Source organism: Scomber japonicus, chromosome 13 (assembly GCF_027409825.1).
Source record: "Scomber japonicus isolate fScoJap1 chromosome 13, fScoJap1.pri, whole genome shotgun sequence".
Lineage (NCBI taxonomy): Eukaryota > Metazoa > Chordata > Actinopteri > Scombriformes > Scombridae > Scomber > Scomber japonicus.
In genome coordinates this window covers 12263711-12279575 of record NC_070590.1, presented here as the reverse complement: position 1 = coordinate 12279575, position 15865 = coordinate 12263711, and the positions used below count along the sequence as shown (strand labels likewise).

General features: G+C 38.5%; 1 protein-coding gene across 1 annotated transcript in view; it reads left to right on the top strand.

Annotated features, from left to right (window-relative positions):
* The window catches only part of LOC128370991 (rho GTPase-activating protein 26-like), a 95820-nt gene that overhangs the window by 29132 nt on the left and 50823 nt on the right, over positions 1-15865 (top strand). Inside the window, exons 2-4 of the mRNA XM_053331181.1 lie at positions 12690-12785; positions 14819-14880; positions 15755-15826. Coding sequence (XP_053187156.1) covers positions 12690-12785; positions 14819-14880; positions 15755-15826 — 230 coding nt within the window. The remainder of the gene's footprint in view (positions 1-12689; positions 12786-14818; positions 14881-15754; positions 15827-15865) is intronic.

Here is a 15865-nt window from a genome sequence, read left to right as displayed (position 1 = left end):
CTCTCAGTTCATTTTAGCTGGGACTCTGTGTGTCATTGTTGGGCTCCTTTTGTTCCCAGGCTTTATTTAGCTATTGTTAATCACTTTGTTGGCCCCTGACCACCATTCAGCCAGTTTCTGATGAGCAAAGTACTATTACAGAGCAAAGAAAAGCCACAATAAACTCACACAGTGCTTCATTGACTTCACCATGTATGTAAAATGGGAAGATTTCTTAAAGTTAATCGTCTTTCTCTTGCTCCTTTTAAATTCTTTCCATGGGATTCCTCGCTGGGATGGGCAGTTTGACACTCATTAAACAGGAATGAGGATGCAAGTGGGGTGTGTGCGATGCGTGTGTGTGTGTGTGTGTGTGTGTGTGTGTGTGTGTGTGTGTGTGTGTGTGTGTGTGTGTGTGTGTGTGTGTGTGTGTGTGTGTGTGTGTGTGTGTGTGTGTGTGTGTTGTTTTTAGATTGTTTAGCTCAATGAGAGATTGGACACATTGTATGTTCTTGGGTAATTACAGCGAACTTTAAAAATACACGCTCTCTCTCACACAAACACTTGTCCCCTCAGTCGCCACACTGCCATTCAGATGTGATGAAAGCCATCTGCTGAGATAGACAAAGGGAGTGTTTCCAGTGTGTGTGTGTGTGTGTGTGTGTGTGTTTGTGCGTGCTGGGTCTGCTTTGTCAACCATGGTGCTGTGTCATGCGTTGGCCCATGTTTGCTTTTATAAGTGATTCCAAATGCGGGGCAGAGAGTGCCCCTGTTAGTTCCTCTGTGTGTGTGTGTGGTTTTTTTTTGTGTGTGTGGTGTGTGTGTGTGTGTTTACTGTCTTTACTCCCTCATGTGAGGGAGTTCCATCACAGTTTAGCCATGTTTATGGTCCACAGAGTTTCTGCTGGTAAGCACACAAAGGTTTTCACAACATTGTCCTTGTAAATATAAAAACAAATGCTCTTAATCTATTCATATAAACAATGGCCTATTTGTTATCAATTTTTCAAGTGTTTGGTGGTTTTAGGAGAATGAAGCTATTCACACAAATTAAGCTTAAGCTGAAAAAACATGAACTAGACACTTTGCTTTGATCCAGTGTCCTAAAATCATATATATTACTTAATGTGCTTTTAAACTACCATCTGTATGCAGTAGTTTCATTCCCTGTTTTAAAATGTGGAAAAATGTTTTGAACCAATGTCAAATCTAAGTACTAAATTATAGCTTTAATATTACCTCATTTCCTTCTTCATTGCCCTCTGTGGTTAAATGTGTATTAAAAATACATTTAACGTGAATGGCTGGTGGTAGGGGTCTGTTGGGGGGTATGACTGAGGTATTGGACCTCAGGTCTGTGTGTCCGCCTGTAGTTAAACCACCAGCAGGAATATTTATACAAGTGGTGGCAATTAGTGTGTGATTGGGTATGCAGAGATTGTGTGTGTGTGTGTGTGTGTGTGTGTGTGTGCTTTTTTTTGACGTGTATGTTTTGGGTTGCCCTGGAGGAAACATACTTGGTCACCGAGTTGGTAATATGAAGCGGAGCTATGTGGTCAATAAAATACTGTTCTATATCTTAAATCACGTTGAACCTCTGATAGATTTCTTCGCTTGATTCAGAAAGTTTTTATCTATTTGTAGATAAAATCACAAATAACTATGAGAAGTCAAAAAAGGGGTAACTTTCCATTACGTTGCTTTCATTTTAGTGAATCTTAAACTACAAGGTTGTTGATTCAGGGGCTCCCAGGTGTCCTAGATGTCTGAGGTATCAACCATGAGCTGTAAAGTCCCTGGTTCGTCTCTGGCTGGGGACTTCTGTTGTAGATCTCTCTTTCTCTCTTCTGTAATTTCCCATCATCTGTTCCTGTCAACAGCTATCAAATAAAGATACAATCCAAACCTAGATCCAGACACTTTTTTTTGCATGATTTGTCCCCTTTAAAGTTCTCAATTTTAATTACAGATGAAGGTATATGACCAATGATTAATTACTTTGGATTAGTGGATTGTCAAATTTAGAATAGATGTTCTGTTAATTGGTTTATTGACTAATTATGACTCGACTAATTGTTTCAGCACTGCTTCTAGCAGTGCTACTTATTGAAATTTCATAATCATGTTTCAGGCATTGCTGAATTATATATTATATTATATTCAGCAACAATTTTTGTAACATTTTTACACATACAGCTTTCTGATACATTAATGATGTAATATTTTTTGAAAAATGTGATTCAGCTGTAGAATGTGTGCATGTGAGTGTGTGCTAGCATGCATATACTGTATCTGTATGCTGACTCCTGCATGTGTGCAGGGATGTTTGTGTGAAGAGTTAGCCACAGCCTGAAGGTTGTCTTGAGCATCTTGGCAGCCACTTGCCTTGATGACATATTTACTGCACAGGCAGCCAGCTTAGCCCTTGGAAGGTGATGAGATAAAATATAACACTGAGCTGTTTTTCCTCTCTTTCTCCTCATTTTCTCCTCATTTCTCTGCCAATCTCTCACTCTATCTTTCAATCTCTGAAGTGACGTTATTGCTGTTGCGTCCAACTAAAACTCACACAACGCTGAAACAGTCTTGGATCTGATTTCTCTTGTGCCACAACAAAACATTAAAATTGACTTTCTTGTTCATACGCAGTTGAAATGCATACTCACATACCATTTTTCAAGTCAACCATAAAATGAACACCATTCATGCCACAATGTACCGAGGACCAGAAAGGCTGAATTTGATTCCACCACAATAAGTAATCCACATTTAACCTCTAAACATTAACCCATTTTACACAGCCTGGAGGGGACTGGCTGGATGACAAGGTTTTTCGATGGTATAGGCTTAATATTACCGGACAGTATTGAGCATGTTTTCGACTATTCTCCAGCTGTGTTGGTGGATCGTATTACAGGCAGATGATGGACCTGAAATGTGGGTCTGTAACGGGATCTGCAGTCATGGCCAGATTTGACCTTAATCACCCACGCTCCACTGCGGACACAAGAAGAGTGATGAGACTGTATATACTGTGCGTCATTGTGCGCCGACCCAGTCTGCTTCCCATAAAAGCTGACTGAGCAGAATAGACAGACGAAGAGTGACCTCTGACCCCTACTTCCCCCCCAACCTGCATTCACCATGGCAACGCCTGAAAGAAGCCATCTCCACTTCCTCGCCTTTTCTCTGTTTCACACTTTTCCTGCCTCCGTGGCTTATTGTTACCACAGAAGTAGTGTTTTTCTCTCCAACTAAATGTTGACCTTGTGTGCTTTATCCAACAGGAAAACCTGCCCATGTACTGTAGGTTCATGCTCAGTGTTTGACAACATTCACTTTCATTTTTTGTTGTAAAAGTTGATTTTGAGATATTCATGCTTCATGACTGAGGAAGGAAAGAGACTGAACAGAGATAACCTTAGACTGAAACTCACAAGGTTTCAATTACTAGATGTTATTTGTTTCAGCATAAAGCTACCAGGATGCCACAGTCATGATATTTGAGTTTACAATGTTGGCCTTCCTGGTGTCAACACACTCTTTTCTATCTCTCTCCTACTCACACATGTCACACAAACACATGCATGTACACAAACATGCACATAAATAGTAGAGCTTGCCATACAAGAAAACAGGAGTGTTTCTCCAAGCAACAGTTATTGGCTGATGTATCAGGGACAGGAGGTGGAGAGATTCCACAATTCCTGCTTGCCGCATCCGCATGGTTTCAATGGTCAGCATGATGAAAAATGCATCATCAAGTGTGTGTGGGCGTTCTGTGACAATGCAGCACTGTATGACTGTTAAATTGAGGTGAAAAGCCAACATAATTAACTTGGCATGGAGAATGTACTGTCTGTTCCTTTTGGCAGTTTTTAAAAACACAGCAGATCACTTCATAGTAAGACCACATAGTATGCATTCTTTTTACAAAGTATCAAAACTTTATTATCAGTTCTTCCCACCAACAGAAGGAGAACTTAACCAACATGAAACATACTTTGGTAATAGTAATAGCAATTTACACTTTTCCATTAATTTCTCTAAGATCAAAATTCCTCAAGTGCATCTCTACATAATAAATCATTAAACCATGTCATCATGACACCTACATATGTCAATCCATAGTTATTTGTATATAACCAGTTTAAGTGTTAAGATTTTTTGAAAAAAATCATATTTTTACATATTAATTTACAGTCTTTTACTGTATAATTCAGTTCACATATTCCTCTCCTTGCATAGCTGCTGGGTCAGAATTAGATGAAGACATTGAAATCAGTCTTTGTCTTCACATATGAATAGTGTGTGTGTGTGTGTGTGTGTGTGTGTGTGTGTGTGTGTGTGTGTGTGTGTGTGTGTGTGTGTGTGTGTGTGTGTGTGTGTGTGGATGTGTGGGTGTGAGAGTCCTACATGATGAATAGGGTTTCTATTCACATGCTTGTGGAACAAAGCTACTGTAGAGTTCAAGCTACTGCTGGATATCCTGTTGATATCACACAGGCCCATTCTTTCAGTTGTGTGTCTGTGTCTGTGTGTGTGTTTGTGTGTTTGTGAGTTAATACACAGCCGTCGTACAGTGTCGCTGCAGTTGCTGTTGAAGTCCAGACGGAGCATGTGACTGGCATCTTCAGAGCTGACAGGATTCCCGTCACCAGTATCACAACACGTGGCAGAAAAAAATGCAAACGCTGTTCAAGAATTCATGTTACTTTCCAGAAAGGAGTGAACAGATGTAGACACTAAGAAGCAGAACTTTGGTCCTTTCACCCTTAACTAGCACATGTCATGTCAGTAACAAAGAACCTTTATTATCCCCATGTCACAGTGGACAATGGGATTGTGGTGGACATCATCAGGTCATCATTTTGCCTGACTTTTCTTCCACTTCCAACTCTTCCACTTGCTGCGTGAGTGAGAATATGATCATGCTCAAAACCTGATTTAGGGCTGCATCTAACTATTTGTTATGTGCGTATTATCCCATTATCCTATTATCAATTAGTTTTGCTGTTATTTTCTTGATTAATCACTCAGTTTATAAAATGTCACATAGTTTACAAGTGTTGGTAAGATGCCAATCAAAAGTTTACATGTTTAAATGTCTTGTTTGCCTGACCAACAATTCAAAGCCAAGAAAAATTCAATTTACTTTCATAACAGACCAAGAAAACTGAACAATATTCACATTTCAGAAGCTCGAACCAGTTATTTTGAAGGCATTTGTGCTTTCAACAGTAAATTCAATTTTACGTCAAAATTAAAATGGGTGTAGATTTATCTACGATTGATGAATTTACTAATTTGTTCAGCTCTAAATTGGCAAAACTGGTCTGTTAGAGGGTTGAAGGATGTTTATTAAAACTTCGATAGAGACAAATTCCACTGAATCACTTACGTGGCCTAAACAATTACTTCTTCTATCACAAATGTTTGCACAAAAGTCCAAAAGTAGATTTCCTCAAGTCCCAAGTAAATGTGTCATGCTTTCTTGGTACTGTTTGTTTCTTTATCGTGCATGTCTCCATTGGGTGGTGTTATGAGCTCAAGAGGAAGTGAAAGAGAGAAGAATGGGGGGAATTCTGTTGTACAAGTGAGAGAGAGGGGAAGAGGACAGAGAGGCGAGTGTCAACAGGGTCATGTATTTTTAGTGGTCACTGTCCTCTGCTGTCCTTGCACGGATGCACGCAACCATTAAATAGAAGTGACAGCAGTGCATCCATCGTCCATGCATTCTGCATCTGGGATCCCCAACAATGCTGCTTTCAAATCCAACATTGCATATTCAAAATATTTCAAATATTTCCCGTCCAATGGTTGATTTTTATCACATTAACAACAGACCTACGCAGTAATACCAAAGCTGGAATGCTGCTGTCGCTGTAGGAGCAAAATTAACATCTAATTCAATTCTGTTTGGTGGATTATTTACATGGACTATTCACATTACTGAATGTATGTATAAATGAGCCAGAGTTTATCCAAAGCAGATGATGTATCAGGTACTGTATCAATGTATTAGTTTTGTATTAGTATTGTTTTGATAATTGGCTCTTAACCTCTTACTAAAAATGTCAATTAATGACATTCAGTGATGCTGTTCAGTGCTTTGACAACCCAGTCATTGCTGCTTTTGGTGTTACTTCTATTTGTTCATCTTATAAATTGGTTAACTATCTTATATAACTTTTGACTGCATTGAAAAAAAGACCATAAATGGTATTGCATCAGTGCTTGCTACATTTCTAAGTAGATGTTCTCTGGACAATGTACTTGTGGCATGTAATTCTTTCTTTGTTTCGTAGCAATTCATTTGTGTTGGCAAGATCTTACAGAATCATATAGTCCAACAATGTGGTTTTGATTTAGAAACATGGTGAGAATGAGCTGAGAGTTTTGCTTCAAGCTGATGTTTGTGTGTGTGTGTGTGTGTGTGTGTGTGTGTGTGTGTGTGTTTGTGCACAGACGCACATAACTTGCATTTTTGTGTGTCCGAGTATGTCAGTGTTGACAGCTATGACATGCATGATGTATTTGCATATAGGCGCCAGAAAAAAAAAAATCTTACGTTACCTCATCATGCTGTTTGCCAAAATGTACAGTGAGACATCCTCCAAGGGCGAGTGAGCTAAACACACATGCATACACTTGCAATTTATCTTTTTCATAACAGTTTTGAGTAATGCAACCAGAACCCATCGTTTTCAAAGCAGAATAAAGTCATACTTCACAGTCATCAGGGTATTTACTCTGAGTGGCAACACAAATAGAGACAAACAGTCAAAGTGCTTGTGGTATGTAATGGAACTTGTCAGATTTGAAAACGTAGTGTAATGTTTTGCTAGCAACGCTGTCAAGTGACTGACAAACAATAATAAGGACAATTATACTCTAACAATAGTTTCAACACACACTACAACAAATAACAGTTAAGGCTGATTCATACTTCTGTGTCAGAGTGACGCCGTTGCTACGCCGTCGGAGGGACGTCGTCGTTGTCCTTTCGAAGTTCTGTGTCGAGGGAACGTGTTGCTTGGGGGTGTGACTGTGTGTGTGTGTGTGTGTGTGTGTGTGTGTGTGTGTGTGTGGTTTCAGAGGAGTCTCTATCTGTATCCTTGTTTATCTTCCGGTCACAGTAGCATGTAGCATTGCGCTAATAACAGAAAACACATACCTTTTATTAATAAATAAAGCAACTGCCGGAGGAACTGACGCTTTGACCGGACCAATCACAGCCCGTGCGGTCCGCGTTGCCGTGACGCGTAGTTAGGATTTTTTGGAGGTGCACGTCAGCAGAGAGCTCTGCGTAGGTACACCGTGGGTACGCCGTAAGTACGCTGTCGTTCCGACGCAGAAGTATAAATCAGCCTTTACTGTTGCTGAATTATTTGAACTGAATACATATCGATTGTGAAATCAACCATTTGTGTATGATATGTATATATTTAATAGTATATGTTTATGCTCCTCTCTTGGCACACTCTTTATAAGTTCTCTCTTAAATAAGTTAAGCACTTTATTTTTAGAATAAGAAACTTTTGGATACTTATTTTATTGATGATTAAGCTCTGGTGGGTGTATATAAAATATGGTGATCCAACATAGAGTGCCTCTGCCAGCATTTAGTATTACAGTTTATGACACACTTCATTAGGAAAAACTATTTAAAAATGTAATACAGCTTTTTAAGACTTTACTTCATCTTAAATTTTACAGGAGTACACTTAGACTATAAAAGTGTTATGTAAGTACAGTCCATTTACCATTTACCACATTTTTGTATTTATTTTAAACAACTACATACATTTGCACTTAATGCTAAATTAAAGACTATTCTTCAAGCCGAAACTTGGTTGACTGTGACTCAGATGTTCAGCTATGAGATGGTGATACTACACAACGTACCAAAGTATGCCTACTTTTGGGGGAGTTCATGTGTGCTTGTCTTAATGTGGACTGTTTGTTGCTCTGAATTCAACTAGTGTTGTAACAATTAGTCTATTAATTGATCAGTTGATTGACAAAAAACTAATTGTGAACTATTTTGTTAATCAAATAGTTGTTTTAGCCATTCTTTAAAGAAAAAAGGCCAAATACTCAGTGGTTACAGCTTGTCAAATGTGAGGATTTGAAGCTTTTCTGTGTCATACAGTAAATGACAAAAAAAACAGACTAATTGAAGACGTCTCTTTGACCTTTAGGACATTTTGCTGACATTTTATAGACAAAATAATTAATTGTTTAATTGAGAAATTAATCTGCAGGTTAATCGCTAATCAAAACAATTGTTAGATTCAGTCCTACTTCATATCAAACAGTATGGATGTGTTTTGTGTTGTGCTTGAACTCAAATCTGCCCTAAAGCACTTGAGTTTTGTTGAAAAAAAGCAGCTATTAGTGATGTCAGGGTTAATCTAAAAGATCAAAACCAAAAACTTGTTTTGGGGTGAATCCTGCAGGATCAGGGGAAGGGTTTCTAAGTAAACTCAGTGTTTAGTACGATCATTAGAAAGTCATACAGGAAGAAATTAATCAGAACGATTTCCTCACTTGCAGTCAAGCAGCTGCCACCACATCTGAATGTATAAGCCACTGTGGAAGTCCTTTGAAATAAGTCACTTTGTAGAGCACATGATTAAAACAAATACACAAACTGTATTAAACACATACAGTACCAATCCAATGTTTGGACACACTTTTTCAATCAAGAGAATGTGTCCAAACTTTTGATTGGTGTCATGCAGCTGAAAAGTCAGCCTGTCTTGTTATGTAAGAAAGGTAATTAAATACTAGACACAGTATTTTCCTTTAGCCCAACTGCCTTTAATAAATCAACAAGTATGTACATATAGACTTCCTGAGCTCTTCAGCCAGGGAGAAGCACATTTAACAGATTACGCAATTTACACATTTTGTAGTTTCAACCTCCGCCCAACATAACGGTCAACACAAGCACCTTGTATGCAGTCACATTTTACTGTCTGACGCTTCCTGCAAGACAATCAATATTAATTCCATATATGTTGCCACGCCTATCTTGTTCAACTTCCAGTTATTGCACTTAGTTCCTTTTTTCCAATGATCACTTCGTAGAATCGGGTTCAGCATGTATCATGTACTTTAGATGACCTCTCCTATTTCTTCTTTCCTAACAGATGAGACACTTATTTTGTCTACACCATGACTGAGACATCTTGGCGAGACATCTTACGTAAAACAGAACAACGTGATATAAAAAGGGCAATAGACGGGGTTGAGAGTGCATCATGTGCTTTTGAGACAATACTGATGAGTTAAATGCACTTCCACACTGGATGAATGGTCATCAAAAATATTAATAGCTGTGTACTCCTCACACTGGTACTGTGTGTGCCTCTTTAAGTTTAGTCAATTAAATTCTTTCAATAAGATTAAAAAAATAGGGGCTCAATAGCTTCAGTACTGTAACTTCAAGTCTCAAGTGAAGTTATTTATCCATCAGCTACTGTATAAGGTAGCTGACACACTGTCACACTTGTTGTGGCATCCATGTTGCCTGTCACAGTAGCCCCAGGACATCAGAAACCAGAAACACATGTTTTATGTAAGTAAAATAACTCTTTGTCAAGTACAAAAACTGTCAGCTGTTGTAATTACTGTCACTCTTGCTCTCTTCATATCATCTAAATGCAGCATGTTTATAGTGGTTATATGGCATTCTGAGAAATGCATGAAATGATAACATAAAGATGTGGATGACTGTATTGGACAGTAGCTATTAGAATACACATAATGATTAGCTGATTATTTTTTAACAGCGTTAGTGGATCGGAGGCTGCCGTTCTGTTATACTACTCCTCAGTCTTTGGTTTGATGTTTGTAAGGGAGAGCACGTGGAGTGTGGCAGGAGTCACATGGCCATGAACAACGACTGGCATGTTTCACTCACAAGGTGCTGAGAGAAACTGTCACTGGCATGACAGAAAAGACGAAACAGTCAGAAAGGAGAAGGAAGGGAGATGGAGACCCAAAAAAAGTAATGAGAGAGAGAGAGAGAGCAGAGAAGTGAGGGAGTGAGGAGGAAAGTGTAGAAAGTGATGTAGTTTTGTGTAACTCAGTGGATACATAGCATGACATCTGGAGTTGATTCCCACTGGGGCTGCTTATGGTGTGAAATAAGGCACCCAGAGGAAGACCACTGCATGAAGGAAATCAATAAAAAGTCTGCAGTGATGATACAAGAAAGGACGCAGACAGAGAAAAAGAGGAGAGAGAGGAGAGGTGTAGGTCTGATGATTTGTCATGTCATTGTGGTGTTGATTTAATAGTAAGGAACTCCTTACTATAATAGACACAATACTGGATGTTGAAACATCTTCAACAAAAGTAAGAAATCAGAATAAATAAATTAATAAAAATCTGGTCAAAAGTGTGATAGACAGCAGAATAGCACATAAGTGGCTATTGTTCTGTATTGTTTTTGTAACAGAGTTTTATACTATAGATCTGCCGTCAGTATAGCTTCATTTGGCAAACACTATGCATTGTGGCTGATATTGATTATAAAAGTGATACTTTATAATCCCAAATCTCCTGCATATATAGTGTGCAGTACCATCAGTTTCAATGAATTATTAAGTACTGTCCCATTGGGGTTATAACACTCTGATATATCAGCAGAGCTTTCACAGGGTTGTAGAATCACTAATAATAGTATCTCACGGATGTCTTTGCCAGGTACTTTCTGCCAGATTTTTGGCATTCAAAGCTGTGTATACACACACAGCAGCTTCAAAGAGTGGGCATCAATCTGCTTTTAAAACAGAAATTTCATGCTGTCTGAAACCTAAACACATTTTTCTTTTTCTTTTTTCCAACAGTGGAAAACAACACTGCAAGTGAGCGAAAGTCCAGGCACTATTTTTCTTAACTCTGTATTTCTTCAATAATTGTTGACTACGGATGTCTGTAAACTGTGTCGGACATTTTGCAGGCAGAGACTAAAAAAGTTATTGAATACCCAATACCTCTTTTATCAATGAACAGGTGATTGTCACTGATGAATATTTATATCATTCATTTATAAATATAAATTGTTTTTAACTTAGCATCGTAGGAGGTAATTTCTTGTCCATGTAAAAGTTTTTTGCATCAACTGGAGAACAGGTGAATTTTAAAACTTCCCAATCAGCACCATCCACAAGAATAAAGTGTTTTTTCTCTTTAATTTTTTTATAGTTTTCTTTTCATTATTATGTGCCATACCTAGGACTACTGTTGGTGATTTTTTTTTCTTGATTGGACACTGGCACTGCAAAACCACAGTTTATCCTTCAAGGTCAGAGTGTGGTCTCAGTTTGGTCAGACTTCATTTGACGCTGCGGAGCCACTGTGACTCACTGTTCACTGACATGCTAAGATGTTTTTTCTGTGTCAGTCCCAAGAGAGAGAGAGAGAGAGTGGTGTGTGTCTGTGTTTGTATGCCAGCATGTGTGGGTTTCTGGCAGCATATGCAGGAGCTGCTTGGTCTGCGTGTAATTTCTCTGACTGGCAAACTGCAGAGGATCATTCCACACAAACATACACATACACACACACACGCACACACACACAGATCTACGTGGAGGACCTGTGGTATTTACATGAACATGGCCAGTTACTGTACTACTCGGTCTGTCCTCTCTACACTCATTGTCCTTTCCATGACTCCCATCTGTCTTTCCATGAGACTCTCGATCAATAGTCTTTTTTCCTTCTCTATTATTTTAGTTCTTTGTCTGGTTTTCATTTTCATTCATGCATTTTCATTTTGGCTTAAACATTCAAGTTCTATCCATAATATATAAAATGTCACTGAAATGCATGTTTGCTATTGTACATGTAGGTTTTGCGTAGTTTCGGTTTTCATCTTGAAAAGTGGGGTTCCCTCCTGGGAAAGACCACAACACAGTGTTCCTCTTGCTGTAAATCCTTTTTCTTCCTTCTCTGTGCGTGGTAGTTAAGGAACAAGTAGCCTTTGCATCAGTATAAATGATCTATTAGTCTGTCTTAGTGTATAGCATGCGAGAAAGGAGAAGTTTCTCTATCTCTCTGATCTGCAGAGACTGACCTGGACCTGTCCAGCGACAGCCAGGAGGTATTGTAGTGAAGGTGACCCTGCCTTGAGTTTAAATGGAGGGGAAGCCAAACTCGCTGTGAGTGTCTGTCTCCTAGGAGCTCTTAGCGCCTCATGTATTATTTGAAAGGCATCCATCTGTCCAAGGCTTTTCACTGCCTCACTTGGCTAATGTGACTTAAGTTTAATGGAACTTTTTTTGCACGTTTCGGCACACACAGACACACAAACCTCCCCACAAGCTGACAACCTTCATCACTAACACCATTGGGGAACCACTCACAGTATCTGCCTGTCTGCATGTAGGCTTTTTCCATTCACTCTCACTTTCAGCAACTGCATATGTGGACCAAAAAATGTAATCCAGAGCTATGAGTGATGTTCTCTTACATAATACAGTTTTAGCTCAGGTAACTAAAGATGAAAGCAACAATGTTATGTTTTCTACATGTCTTTACGGTTGATTGTTATATGATGATCTCCCACAGAATATGGTGTATTAAAAATTAAATATGGCTTTTGCTTAAAAAGAAGTATGCTGTCAGAGTGTTCTCAGCGGTAAAATTAAACACTAACCTAACTGCTTCCTTCTTCTTTCTCTCTGTTCCTGCAGGTCTATCAACGGCCAAGAGGAAGTTTGCAGACTCTCTCAACGAGTTTAAATTTCAGTGTATCGGAGATGCTGAGACGGATGATGAGATATGCATAGGTGAGCTTGCTGACATGAAATCCAATACATTCCCTGTACCAACAGAGGAAATTCTGTAAATAGACACTCGTCAATGTCTAGTCATTTATAGCCACAGAAATAGAACAGTCATATCAGCACTAATTTAAAGGCCAGCTTGATTTTCAGACAAACTGTCTCGAATTATCTGGGCTGATCTTTGTTCATTTTATAGTATCAAAGCTTTTAGTATTCAAAGCCTTTTTCAGCAAAAAATGAACATACTAAACAAAGTGATGATCATTTGCTTGTTATTTGGATGTTGCAGTCCTGATCTATGCCTTTTTCTTAGTTTATATTATTTGTCTTACTTTTAGCTCAATATTGTTTCATTTTCATGTGAGAATCATCCAGTGTGATATAACAAGAGTATCATTACATGGACATTAACTTTAAGCTTAGGCCATTTTCAGGTAAGATCAGTTTGTGCAAAAGCCCAATTCTTCACTTGAATCTGTCTGTTGGCATTATACTGAAAGATGTGCAGGCAGCCCAGTAAGTACTGTGGTGCTACATCAGCAACTTTGAATGGAAACAGTCTGCAAGCATGCAACCTGATCAACAGTAAATTTTGTTTTATGCCCCAGTTGCCTCAGAAGCAAATAACTACTGTAGATTTCTGCTCATCACCTATAATAAAAGATAATAAAAACATCTATTACATAGAATATACAGCCAAGATTACAATGCCAATGTTTCCTCATCCTCTATAATAAAACACCCTTAATATAAGTGACATGTTTCATGGCTGTTGCTTAAGCCTGTTGTACATATCCTTAGACGTTAACTACTCTGAAAGCAGTGGAAGAAACATGCTGACCCAAATCTGACACATATCAGTGTACACATGAGTATTATTTAATACTGGTTATAATAATTCTGTACATGCGAATTTAATTAATGATTCCATGAACTCATCTAGGCCTTTCAGTGCTCTTTTAGTGTCTGTCCAAACAGCCTGCTGTGAAACATGCAGCAGTCACCACCACACCCTCTCATGGTGCCTGGCTCTGCCTGTGCAGGCTGCAGCTCCTCACTGGCCTGACGCACCCACTGCTGTTGTTTAACTATCCCCAGCTATCTTTCCTGAACAGCTTGCTGCTCAACTGGGCCGCGCTATTGTTTTTAGGATCCTAAAAGATATTCATAATCATGTCAAAACTCATTTGTTCTCTTTGATACGATGATGATTTTACTCCAGACTGATTTCCAGCATATCTATTATACGAATAAATGATAAAGTAAAAGACTGTTATTCAGATAAAACGCAATGTGGAAAAAGCCCAAGAATAGGCTGTACTAGTTTTACTAGGTCATTGAAAATAATTGTAATTCTCTCGGTATTATGTTTTTCTTCTTCTATGTGATTGATAAAGAATGTTTGATTAAGGTAAGCTAACTGAAAGATTTGACTTTTGTGACATTTTATGAGCTTGAAGTCTGTAAAACAAATCTGTAACTTGAAGTCTGCTGTTGAAAATCAGAGTGTGTGTAAGTGAGAGTATGAGTGTGCTGTCATGTGAGGATTAGGGTATGAACTCGGGCTCCTCTGTCTGTGTGTATGCATGTGTGATTTTTACATGTTGATACACATGCTGCACACGCTCACTATGAACTCACTGTCTCTGAAGAACGGAGTGTGTGTGTGTCCGTGGTGTGTGTGTGTGTGTGTGTGTGTCTGTGTGTGTGTGAAGTGTTTGACAGGGACGGAACTGAAGTGGAAACTATGACCCAGAACAATGTAGAAGTGCTTTGCTTGCCAGCGAGCGAGGAAACAAGCAGTGAGCTCTGCTCAAAGTGAACGCACCACAGAAACAATTCTTCTAAATTGTGTTTTAAATTCTAGTTAAATACTAGAAAAAACATCTTCATCCCTGTCACCTCATGTCAACTACTCTCTGTTCCTGTTTGCCTGTACTTACGTGTCTCTCATTATTAATCATTTGAAATGCTAACTTTTTCTCTTTTTCTTCTGTGTTTTATGTCTCCCTGTCCACCAATGTGTCTATCCTCAGCCAAGTCTCTTCAGGAGTTTGCAGCAGTCCTACAGAACTTGGAGGATGAGAGGACACGGATGGTGAGTGTCCCAACACACTATATTGAACGTTGTCGATTGGAGGAAGTGGAAATTCATTGTCATACACTTACATTTTTACTCATTATCACTCAGGAAATATATTGATAATGACAGGGCTGTCAGCTGTTATTCTCAGAAGTAGAATCAGATTTCCTCACTAAATAGCAAGTACAAGCAATTCAACATAGTCCAGATGTCAACAGAAAAAGCTATAAACATAAACATAAACACAAACGTATCAGTGGAAGAAAGAGAAGGACAATAGTTTACATTTCTGTGTTGTGGGGTTGGACTATGTGCTTTCATATTGATATAATAAAGGCCATGTGTGTGCAAAAAAGAAAAATATGAATATAAGTATAAATGACAATGTAAATATAACTATGAGTGTGAATAAACTGTATTAACAACAGAATCTAGTTAACAAAAAAAAATCTATATACATCTAGGCGTTACAACTAGTTTTTAAAATCTATTTCAGTGGATAAGTCTTTATTCTTTATTATTTATTATAAGTTTCATATGGCATCAAAATAAGACGTTGGTCCATCTTATAGTGTTAGAGGGGTTTGCATGTCCCTGTGTTATCCTGGGAGCTGTGTTTTTGTTGCAGTAGCTTCTTATATGGTGTTGCTAAGATATAGACAATATATAAAAGATATTTTAAATGAAATAATGAATTAGGATTTAGGATTCATGTTTAACGTCTTTGCCGAGCAAAAAATTATATGAGTAACAATGAAAATGTATACAATGTCAGTAATAATTTAATGTGCCTACAGTATCTATGACCTTAATTGTATTTGTCTATGACCTTAATTTATGTGTGTCCGTGTGTGTGTGTGTCTGTGTGTGTGTGTGTGTGTGTCCGCAGATCGAGAATGCCAACGATGTGCTGATTATGCCTCTGGAGCGGTTCAGGAAAGAGCAGATCAGTGCAGCCAAGGTAAGTGTGTGAATGCACAGCCACATGACTGGTGATGCA